Source organism: Stegodyphus dumicola, chromosome X1 (genome assembly GCF_044657685.1).
Source record: "Stegodyphus dumicola isolate Sdum_Otavi_A_Nest chromosome X1, ASM4465768v1".
Taxonomy (NCBI): domain Eukaryota; kingdom Metazoa; phylum Arthropoda; class Arachnida; order Araneae; family Eresidae; genus Stegodyphus; species Stegodyphus dumicola.
In genome coordinates, this window is record NC_140780.1 from 183,121,042 (window position 1) to 183,133,584 (window position 12,543).

The 12,543-nt window shown below is 32.8% G+C and overlaps 1 protein-coding gene across 2 annotated transcripts in view; it reads left to right on the plus strand.

Annotated features, from left to right (window-relative positions):
- jbug (filamin-type immunoglobulin domains fbug) overlaps window positions 1–12,543 on the plus strand; it is a 347,148-nt gene that overhangs the window by 189,863 nt on the left and 144,742 nt on the right. Inside the window, exons 18-20 of one of the 2 annotated variants that reach the window (XM_085807591.1) lie at window positions 8,442–8,594; window positions 8,740–8,883; window positions 11,558–11,641. In XM_085807591.1, coding sequence (XP_085663717.1) covers window positions 8,442–8,594; window positions 8,740–8,883; window positions 11,558–11,641 — 381 coding nt within the window. Of the gene's footprint in view, window positions 1–8,426; window positions 8,595–8,739; window positions 8,884–11,557; window positions 11,642–12,543 lie in introns of both variants that reach the window. The other variant, XM_085807590.1, reaches the window with a different exon arrangement.

Consider the following 12,543-nt stretch of genomic DNA (forward strand, 5'->3'; position numbering starts at 1 on the left):
GTATTTTGTTAAAACCTGAATTTGTAAAATAAAATTTTCTGAGGTGTATGATGAAATAAAACAATATGAAATCCATACATTAATGAAAATAATGTGTTACATCAGATTAAAAAGGAATATTCTGAATCTATGTGTTTATGCATTTTTAGCACAAAATGTGTTTATTTGCATTATAAATTTAACTAAAAAATTGTTTATGACAGTATATGGCCTTTAAATTGAGTAAAAAATGGGACTTTCTGATGGCAATTGAATACTTGTGAAAGGAGTTGTAAAAACCCCAAATGTCAAAAGATGTTTACAAAAAAACCTGAAATGTCAAGAGATGTTTGCAGATGAAGAACGTATGATAAGGCTCTATTTTGTGTCCCAAATCAGTTATGGGTTTAGGGGTTTCTGAAGAGAAACTAATGTTTGTGAAAATATGCTAGTTCTATTCTGAAATGACTAATAATTAAATATTTGCTTTTTTTAAATTAAGGAAAAATGCAGTGTTATAAAATACGAGGGCTATCCAGAAAGTAGATTACGTTTTGGTATAAAAAAATAAACAAAGTATAGGAAACAAATTTTATTATATACAGATGAAAGCCACACTCAAATACTACTTTTCTACATAGTCACCATACAAATTAAGGCATTTATCGTAGCGATGTACGAGCTTGGAAATTCCTTCGTCGAAAAATTCGGCCGCCTGCGCCTTCAACCACTTCGTTACCTCTTTTTGCAGCAAAACGCTGCATAGCCAGCCACTTCTTCATTGCTGGGAATAGGTGGAAGTCGCTCGGTGCCAGGTCGGGACTGTACGGCGGATGAGGAAACAACTCCCACTTAAAAGATTCAAGAACTTTACGAGTGACATTTGCCGTGTGGGGCCGGGCGTTGTCGTGAATCAACAAGATCTTAGAGCTCAACATTCCTCTGCGCTTGTTTTGAATTGCTCTTCTGAGTTTTTGGAGAGTTTGGCAATACCTTTGAGAGTTTATTGTAGTGCCTCTTTCCAGGAAGTCCACCAAAATTACACCTTTTCTGTCCCAAAAAACAGTCGCCATCATCTTCCTTGCCGACATTGTTTGCATGCATTTCTTGGGTTTTTGGGGAGAACTTGTGTGCCCCCACTGCATTGATTGCAATTTCGTTTCACAGTTCACATGTTTCACCCATGTTTCGTCACCAGTAACGATGCGATCGAGTAAAGAGTCACCATCCTTATGGTAAGCGTCCAAAAAGTTCAACGCTGCAGCCATTCGCTGATTTTTGTGGTCCTCTGTCAAGATTTTTGGAATCCATCTTGCACAAAACTTGTGGTAACCAAGCTTTTCGCTGATGATTTCGTGCAACAAACTTCGCGAAATTTGTGGAAAACTCAAAGAAAGTTCCGTTATTGTGAAATTTCGATTTTCACGGACTTTAGCATCGACTTTTTCGAGAAGTTCGGCGGTCACTATGCTGGGTCTCCCACTTCGATCTTCGTCGTGAACATTGGTTCGGCCATTTTGAAATCTTATGACCCACTGACGCACTCCACCTTCAGTGATAATGTTGTCCCCATACACTTCACGAAGCTGCCGATAAATTTCTATCAGTTTACAGTTTTTTGCTGTCAGAAACCTTATTACTGAGCGCACCTCGCAGCTCGCGGGATTTTCAATTAACGCAGACATTTCAAACCGTCACAGTATCTGAACGGAGCACAGCACGAACCTCTCACTAGCACGGCTAGATGCAGACTGAGCTGCGCAACGCTCTGACCCCAAGATGGCCGCGCTAGCCCCGCCCCTAGCGGACACAGACGGAAACGTAATCTACTTCCTGGATGGCCCTCGTAAAATGCAATCGAAAGACATTGCAGTTTGCTACTGAATATTGTTGATACTGAATGAAATTTGTATAACAAGTTAAGGTTATACACTAGAATTAAAAGAAAAAGGCAATTCAAAAAAGGTACATTAGAAATTTGAAATAAGATGTTAAAATAAAATTTAAAGAGATGAAACTGAGTAAAATCTTTGAACACTTGTAATACACATTTGAAAAATGGTAATTTGAGTATGATACTGAGAAAGTTTGTTTTAAAAATCTCTTTGTACATGTGATATAAACAATTGCTAATTTGCCTTAAAAATTCTCAGTGAGTGTATACATGCACACAATTATTGCAGGAAAAGGGTACAAATTGACATAGTCAGTACATCTAAAATATATAAAAAAAAAAAAAATGGCATAAGTGATGTAAATTAATCTGAAATATTAAAATGTGATATATATTAAATATCAACAGTTGTAAGAAATAATTTCTTATAAGCTGATGAAACAGTGAATATAGTTGTAAAAATTACAAATGAAAATATATATTTAAAAGTAATTGGGATTTAAAACTAAGCATGATGTTAGAAAATTCCAAACACCTTGTAAATATATGAGAAATGAATATTCAAATTCGGATATAAATATTTTAAACTGTATCGTTAAAGTTGTGAAAGGAAATATATGATTAAAACGAAATCAAATCAAATCATACAGATGATCAACTAGGATCGTAGAATATACCAAGTAAAATAAAAATTATGTGGAATTGTGTGAATATCCAGGAAATTAAAAAACAATTGAAATTGTTAAAAAAATTGTATTAATGTCTGTAATGGAATAAAATATTAGAATTATAAATGGCGATAATGTTGTAGGGTTTATATTTATTTTAACTAACATTTATTTAAGTTTAAACTATCTTTCCTGTCAAGCCTTACTTTCCCCTGGAACTACCAATGCCAGAGTATGTAAATTTTAGTAGAACGCACAGGGATTCAAATTATCAGCGGAAGTATTCTGAGTTAAATAGAATGGAAACGAGTTCGAGATGTGCTGTTCTTACTTCACGAGCGCGGAGGTAGTTAGCCAGAAGTTGAAGAACCCTGCGTTTCGGCCTGTTTGCTTGCCTTGGAGAATTGTTAATCGTTCAACGTGATATTCAAAGTTTGCTGAATTAGCAGCGGTATTGTAAAACGCGGTGAGGTTAGTTACTTTTAGAGAGCCTAGTAGTTAGAGTCTTGTTATTATTTCTTTTCAGGTTCTTATTTTTATTTTACCGCCGGGTCGGCGTAGTTTGTGAGCGTCAAGAGCACGCAATTGTAATTTCTTAAGTTGAATAAAAAGGGACTTAAACCCTTAGCAAGACTCTGTCTATTTTCCAGTTTCAACAGTTACCTCTTGGTTGCGTGCAGGTTGGAGATGCGCAACTCTACAATGTGACAAATGAAAGCGGTATAATAAGTAAGTTAAATTGAAAGTATGAAATATAAGCTATGGGGAGGGGGGAAATTATTATTGTAAGAAAAGTAATTAATAGTCATGTACTTAAATTGCTTAATTTAATAAATATAAGCAGATATTGGAGAATTCAGAAATTCTGTATAATATTAAGTAAACTAGCTAAGATTGAGAGTAAATCTTTATAAGCAGAATTTATAACAAATAAGTAAAAATTAAAGAGTGTAAGGGGGAAAAACTAGAAATCTAAAAAAAAAAAAAAAAAACAGGAAAGTTAAAAATTATGTTTAAAATTAAATATAATAATTGTATATAGTAATCGCTATTATAAAGTAAGAATATATGATGGGCAACATAATAGTAAGTATAGCATAATAGCTAAGATTGAGGGGAAATATTTATAAGCAGAATTTATAACAGATAAGTTAAAATTAAAGAGTGTAAGGGGGAAAAATTAGAAATCTAAAAAAATAACAGGAAAGTTAAAAATTATGTTTAAAATTAAATATAGTAATTGTATATTGTAATTGCTATTATAAAGCAAGAATATATGATGGCCAACATAATAGTAAGTATATAGGATGGGAAAATATAAGAAATAAGTTAAAATTCATAAGATGTTGAAAACTATAACACTAAAAATAAGTGTGAAATTTCTTCTAAAATTAAATAATATAACACATGCATAAAATATAACACATAAATTAATATTCAGAGTATATTTAACATTAGTATAATCAAAATATGTTAAAAATTATGTAAGGTACGAGAAAAATCTATGTAAAATTAAATAAAATATAGCAAATTAGGAACGTTAAGTATTAAAACAAACTACAGCAAATACAAAAAATAATTTAAAACTAAAATTTGATGGAAAACTTGAAAGAATAAAAATATATAAATTTAAGCAGAATAATAAATTTTTAAAAAATGAAGAAAATTGATTGTCCTGAGATGATGAATCGCCATTAGCGATGAGTTCTGTTTATATTCTTACTGTCATACATTGTTTTCAGCGATGCACTCTGAATGGTTTTAACCACAGACTTTAAAAAATTCTAAAATACACAATTCTCTTTTTTTTTCATCCATAGAGAGCCCCATGAGCATTCTCTTCCAGAACCAATATCCCCTTGATCCATTGCCAATTTTGAAAAGCTAAATTAAAATGAGGAATTAAATATACCAGCAGATGATGTACAACTCAATCAGCAGTTTTGTCTCCACGTGTGACATCATTGGCATCTGTTGTGATGTCATGGATAACACTGCACCTGTGACATCACTAGGCATGCCTCTGACCCACTGATGCAGAACTCTCATTTTCCACTACTTATGTAATATAATCCATCCTTTTCTTTCTGGGTTCAGTATCAGAAGTCCAGCAAGATCAATTCCTGTGACTTCAAATGTCAAAGCATCTTTAATTTTGTCAGATGTATGTTACCTCTGAGCATATCTTGCAAAAGGAGCTGGAGGAGTTTTTAGAGTTTTGGAATTGTGCCTTTTACATCTTGTACAACTCTGGACTGCTTGGGAAATAGATTTTCTTCCTTTAACAATCCAAAACTTCTCTCATAAACAAGATGATAAAATGTGTGACTTGTCATGTTTCATTTTCAAATGTGTTTCCCTGATACAAAAGGAAAAAGGAAAGGAAACTTGAAGTCTTGCATATCATCTGCCTCCATTAGTTTGGTCTTGATGCTATAAATCCATTCTTCATCCTTGAACATATTTAATGATTTCAAACCTTTAATATGCTGCTCTGATAAGACATAATTTTGCACAGTTTTGTTAATCCTCTTCTCTGCTTCATTTATCTCATTTACACCTAATGACCCCTTTTCAGATCATTTTTTTAAGTTCATGAGAAATCTCAAAATCCAGCCTAACATTTTGATGATTTTTATAAACTTGAAAAGTAAGATGCGAAGTTGTCACTTGCGCTAGATTCATTTACTGTGAAAGTAAATACATGTAATCTTTTCTTTATGACTCTCCTTTCATCAAAAGCCATCTGTTTTTGTCCTATCCTTTTGATCGAGTCGTAACCAAGTAGGTCTCTTCAACCATCTAAAAAAAAAGCAGCTTTGCTGCTGAACATTCTCTTGAAGGTAAATCAGTTGGATTATGTGGTCTGGGAATGTATTTCCCTTCTTGCACTCGAGTCAACCTATGAATTTCATTGACCATACTTCATACAAATACTCTCCAGGCATCATCTGTCATTATCCACTAAAAAGCTGTGATTGAATCTGTCCAGAAATATTTAATAATGTTTTCAAGTCTGAGGCTTGTCTTCACAAATATGCCTAGCTGAATGCAAAGCAAGATAAAAGTTCTAACCTGGGTATAGATATTTCTTACAAAGGTGCTATTCTCAATTTTGACATCAATAACTATACAAAAACCTTTTGATTGGATAGACATCTTAAGGAAACAACAGCAGCATAAGTACTGCAAACATCTGAAAAAGTGTGTAGACTCGTTTCTGAGTGCTTAGGAAAAAAAACATGTTTGGGAATTTCCACAAAGTGCAGCAGATGTACATTTTCTACCCATTTAAGGAATTTTTTTAAAAATGTAATCAGGTACCTCTGAATCCTAGCTCAATTTAGATGTTTAGCTTGCCAGAACAAGAAAATCTAATTAGATCAAAAATCCTGTGCATGAGAGACAGCATGCTCCATCTTGAAACAGGGTCTCAGTTCTTATCTATGGTGGATATGTAACATCTAAGTGTAACTGTTGATCTGTTTCATGTTAAGCCTAATATAGAAGACATCTTTGAATTGACACTTTTCAAGTGTCAAAGAATCCTTTTAATTCTTCCATATCGATATGCTCCCACCCTCGTAGGTCAAATTTGGCTTCTGAAACCTTAGTTGAAAGCTTTATAAATTATTTTAATTCTTCCTTGTTTTTAAGTGAGGTGATTCAGTTGTCCACACAAAAGGAAGAATTAAGCTTTTCAACAACTTTAATAGTGAAAGATACTTGGTGAAGTTAGGAATGCATTTTCTAAATGAAATTATAAAACTGTACTTAATAAAAATGGATTGCAGTTTAAACCAAAAACAGCTTTGTAGTGTTGAAACACCTTTATCTGCCAACTTGACCCCGCCAGAGCAATTCCAGGTATTCATGATATTGTTTGGGTGCAAAAATTTGGAGAAAAGCCTTCTTTAAATCAGATATCATTTCAATTTCTTCTTGAGAAAGCCAACCAGCGGCCGAGCGGTAAAGTCACTGAACACTGGTAGTTCGGTCTGAGGTTTGAATCCCGCGAATGGGCTGGCTGCATGGGTGTTTTCATAGTTTTCCCCATGTGTAACGTTTATACGAGCCAGTTTCCCTTAGAAAGTCCTCCATGAAGACATCCCTCCCCTTAGGCAGATAGCCCTCGAGGCTTTGCCGTAATTAAATAACCTAACCTAACCTCTTTCTTGAGAAAATTTCATGAACTCTGATAGAATTTGTTCTAAATAGTTAAGCCCCTTCAGTCATTCAAAGACAGGTTTATTTTTGTTTGCTTCGAGGATGCATCAAATGTGTGGAATTTTCTTTGATACTCCACAGTGAGACAGATATTAGCCAGGACCTTCTGCATCTTCTTCAGTAATATTGTCAGTCAACCATTCTTTGAATACTCCATCATAGGCATCAAATTTATCATCTGTTCTCAACTTGGAAGTAATGAAATTTAAATGACCTTCTGCCCCTTCTCTGTTACTTAGTAGATCCAACTTACTTTTTACCCAAAGAAGATCAATTTCATATCTTCCGTCATTATTGTTATAAAGAGTCTCTCTAAAATGACCTAAGGTGACTTGTTCTAACATTCTTTATTTCTCCACTCACAAGGATTGTAAATACCTACTGCTTGTAAATACCTTCAAGATTCCACAAATTAGCAGTATCATTAATTCGAACCAACAGAGATGTGATGCAACGACTGACATACTTCTCTTCTGGTTTTCCCATTATTAACCATCCTAAATGTATCTTCATAGAAATGAATCCACATTTCAACTGATATGTCAATCTAGCAAAAATTTTTCTGCATAATCAGCCCCTATCAATAGTTCTGTTTGAGGAGAATTTCTTCCCATGTCATGCAACTGTATACCATTTTCATGAAGTTCTGTTAAATGAATCACTTCTTTCAATTTCGACAGAGTGCAATAAATTACTGGTTGATCTAAAACTTCCATTTTGCAAGAATAATTACCATTTAATCCATTAATCTTTAATGCATATCATCATGATTTCTTCTCAAAGTGCTACCCTCAAACAATGTATCATTTATAAACTGACCTTGATGGTTTTAATTCCCATTTTCCAACTGTTGAATTCAGCATGTAATCATTGGGTTTGGTTTATGTGATTACGGCAAAGCCTCGAGGGCTAACTGCCTAAGGAAAAGGATGCCTTCGTGGAGGACTTTGAGGGAAAGTGATTCATATACACATTACACATGGAGGAAACCATGAAAACACCCATGCAGTCAGCTGGTTTTCAGGATTGAAATCTTGGACTACCAGTGTTCAGCGACTTTACTGCTTGGCCACTGGTGGGCCTGTAAGAAGAGTACGAATACGAGCTCTTTTTGTGACTAACAGTATCTGCAACAAAAACTCAGCAGGATCATTATAACTTGAAAGCATGGAATCTGAATCACATGTATGATCTTCCGCTGTTGACGCTGTCAGTTTGTGCTTCACCTCAGAGCCAGTGTTTCTTATCATAAATGATATATTAAAATATGTAAACATCAGAATTATTTTAAAATTATGAATAAGTTCTAGTTAAAATGATTTTATCTAGCTGTACCTATTTCAAGCTAAAGTGAAACCAGTTTCATTTGTTGCTTAGTACAAAACTTTGTTGATGTGTTATATATATGACATTATGAAAGACAAATTTTGAGTGTAAATTCTTCATTAAGTCTGTCTGTCAGTCAGAAAATGTGTTACAGACAGTTAAATTACAGAAATTTTAAATTTTCCTGACGTTAACTGTTTATTTCATTCATGAAAGATATGCAACTGAGAAGTTACTTGTTTTATATATAAAAAGTAAAAATGTTGAAGTTTTTTTTTTAATATCTGTTTAAGCAATTGTATTATGTTTAAAAGAAGAAATCTGTTTTTAAGTTGATGCATCTCTAGCTGGTGAAGGTCAGTTGGAAATCTCAGTTAATGATGGAAAAGTACCAAATCAAGTTCAAGTTTTGGGAAATGGCCGCTGTCTTGTGAGTTTTCGACCTGAATCTTCTGGACCACATACCATTGATATGAAGTTTAATGGAGAAAATGTTCCTGGTAATTAATTATGCAGTTTATTTATTTAGAATAATTATTATTGAAAATAATATAAAGGTGTTTCTATAACATTGCATTTTGGAATTTTATAAATTTTATTTTTTATGCCAAAGAAATAACTTCTTTTATATTTTTTTTATCAAAGGATGCCCTAAAGTAGTAGAAGCAACTGAGTCATCATATTCCGTTGAACTTTCCACTCAAGATTTAGTACCAGTCAACCGAATAGCTCATTTTTCTGTCAGTGTCAAAGGAGGAAGAGAAGCTGATTTGAAAGTTTTTGTTTCATGTATGTTTTGTTAATATTCTTTCATTTGCAAGTATTCCTGCCTGTTTGAATATAATTAACATATTTTTCTCAGTATTTGTTATTAAAGCTACTATCCTTAATTTTTTTGTTAGTAGCTTGTGTTGCTTAAATCCATCCTATTTAATTCCAACATGCATCCATTGTGCAGTAGGTCATCCGTCACCTAATTTGCATATGTCATGCACTAACTTAGGCACAGAAGTCCAATTTTGTGTTTGATTGCAGATAATTAATAAAAATAATTTTACCTATGGAGACTGGAGGAAAACTTTAATCAGTGAGCATATTTTTTCTTTCAGTTATCTTTTAATTTTGATATACAGTGTATGTATAAGCAGAACAGTATTTTCATAATCAATTTTGAAATGTTTATTATGGAATCATCTCATTAATATAAAATATTACTTGAGCAATATTAAATTAAGCAGCACATAGGAAAATTTGCATATTCAACAAAAGAATACTTAGTCATAAAATTTGCATGCATAATAGATGTATGCATGTGAAAAAGACTTGTAAAAAGGAAATACTTCTTACTAATATTTTTTTTTAGCATGGAATGTACTAAAGTGGTTTATATTATGCGGAGTGTATATGTCTGTGTAATAGACTTCAGAGAGAATACCGAAATAAAAAAAAATTCACAAATGAGGAGATGACCATCTGAGTGATATCTAGTAATGGGAGGTAATAATGCATCTTGAGTAGTGATAGTGACAGACAAAAATAGTGCAATCCTTAAATGTCAATCATTTCACGATCCACTGCCTGTGGAACTGGTATCAGTATGAAGCATTTTGTATTGAAGATCAGTAGGTGAATACTCAAGTGTCACAATCAGGGTAATTGCTTTTGTGTTTGAAAGTGTGATATTGCAAGTCAGTCGCTTCTCATCAGTTTGCTTCTGACCACGCAGGATTGACAACTGCTGTATCTGCACAAATTGTTTGCAAACTATTCCATAAAAGTCAGTTGCCAACTGACATCTTTGCGCAAAGGGGTCTGCCTGAACCGGTCTTGAGATAATCTCATTTGGATTCCACAGCAATGGAGTATTGTCTTTTTTATAAATGATTCATGGTTGTTCTTCAGATAGATTCCTGAAACTTATTAGTTTAGAAAATACTGGGAACACACTGTGATGGCTGTAAAGTCTGTGAAATGCATGCATAAGAGTTGGTGATTTTAAAATTTGTGCAGAGATTTTTGTTGAGAGCTGTGCTAGTTTTCACATTTCTTTGCAATGCTGTGATTGCAAGTGCACTACAGAGATCATGTATTTGCTCAATAAGTTCCTTCGTTTTGGCCATTGGTCTTGATGCTACTTTTATAAATGACAATTCCACTAGGTTCACTATGTTGGCCAATACTTAGGAATGGAAATCCTGCTCTTTGTGGAATGGCTGTTGAGATCTCCATATCAATCCTATTGAGCACGCCTCGAAGATTTTTAGCTTTTCTCCATGCCTTATCCCTGGAACATTTACAAGCATATGCGTGCTGTGTGAATGGTCTCAGATATACAAGCCACCATAGGTAATCCTTTTCTTGGTATGAATCTGTGCTGTTGGGCATGTCAGAAAAGATCACTCTATGGCATTTTGAAAGATTAACTTTTTTGGGGGTCATCTAAAATCCTGTTTTTGTTTGCTTTTATTATATATTTATTGGTAATTTTCTTTACATTTCCACATGATCTGGGAACACCAAACTGGTGTATTTTTGTATACACTTTTCTGTTTATTTTCACTTAGTTGCTTAACTTTTGACAGGCAGTGTATGCAGGTGTAGAAATATTTTTAAGCTTCTCTTAAGAATTCTGTACAGGCATCATTTATGAACTGCTAACTATTTTGTTCAGAATTTTTTTGTGTGTAACAAATGATGAGGAAATATATAAATGATATAGTTTGCTGTATTTATTGTTTTAATTTCAGTTTAGGTTCTTTTAAAATTAAATTATAGTTGGTTTAGGTTTTTTGCTTATTGAATTTAGATATAGATTGGGATGCTTATCATTGTATATAAACCAGCAAATTGAAAGGAAGTTCTCTTTACCCTATTTCAAGTATTGATTATTTTGATTATGTGATCAATTCATATGCTTGTAATGAATTAAAATATTCTTTCTTTTAATTGAAGCATTATTCTCTTGTTCCAGTTTTTAAATTGGGCAATAACTGCATGGCTTCCAGTAGAAATATTTAGATGAAATTATTATTATAATATCGATTTAAAACAGTAGTAACATTTGGCCCCTTTTTTCCACTACTTTCAGAACAGTTTTAAATTCGTGGTTCCAAAATTTTATTTCTGCTGATTTGATTGATGCTACTACTGAAAATCTAAAACATAAATTTGTACGCACAATTATTCATTCTCCGAAATGCCAAAAAATTCAGTAAGGTAACATTTTTTACTTCCTATAAAATGCTTTTGGCCATTAAAAATCCAGTTCTTAAAAGCATTATTTTAAGGTATTATTCATATTTGTCCTAAGACTTATTAGAAGAACTGTAGGATTCTTCTTAACATTCTTTTTAGATTTTTCCCCCCTGAATAAGAGTCCATATAGCTACCTTTTATTAATGTTAAAAATGCTGAAGTATCATTTAATGGCATTTTTTAAATTAATAATTAAATTAAATTTTAGCTCCATCTGGTGTGAAGATACCTGCAAAATTGTTTGCTGATCCCAAAAGTGGTTTTATTGGAGACTTTTTACCAAAAGAAGTTGGTATGTATATTTGTGTATGTGGAAGTATTAATTAGCTGTTTATCATTGTGATTTCTTCTATTATGAATTCCTTCTTGGCTGTTTGTGTAGAACTGGATCCAAATGTACATTTTCTGTTGCATCTTTTTTTGATTTATCTTGTAGGTGAATTTATTTAAAATATGGAAATTTTGATGATAGATATAGATATAAAATTACTATCTTGGCATTAAATTACAGATTGTTTATGCTTTAGAATATAGTTTTGAGGAAATTATTTTATATTTTCTCTTATTTGTGTATAATGAAATAAATACAGTCAAAAGTCGTTAATCCGGACTCGTCGAGACTTAGGCGATTCCGGATTATCGATTTTTCCGGATTATAGATCATCAGTTTAAATCTCGTAAGATGGCATGCAGAAATTCTAAAATTAAAAATATGAAACCGTAATTTATGAAATAAAGAACAATTATGATCTAAAGGGTATCAAAATTTACAAAAAAAAGCTTAATATTTATTTGTTTACTTTATTAAACATTTCTCTCAATGTAAGTTGTTTAAGTTGCTTCATTTTATGTGATAATACTTTCTCTTTAATTCTATAAAAAGACATAATTTCTTGTTCAGTTACAAAGTTCCGCTGTTCAAGTCCCGTTAATTGCTGTGCCGAGAATACTGACTAACTTGTCAATCAAAATTTTTTCCTTTTCACTAACCTCTCTGTCACATTCTTCATGTCTTTATCCATTTTTTGCAGCAATTCCACTTTTTGTTTGTTGGACATCGAAACATACTTTCGTTTTGTAGATCCTTTGGAAGTTCCAGCATCGGAAATTCTATTTGACATAATCGAAAGTTCAAGTTTACTTTTATAAAATTGCTCTTATAGTCTGCAAAAAATAATAAGTGGGATCCAATTC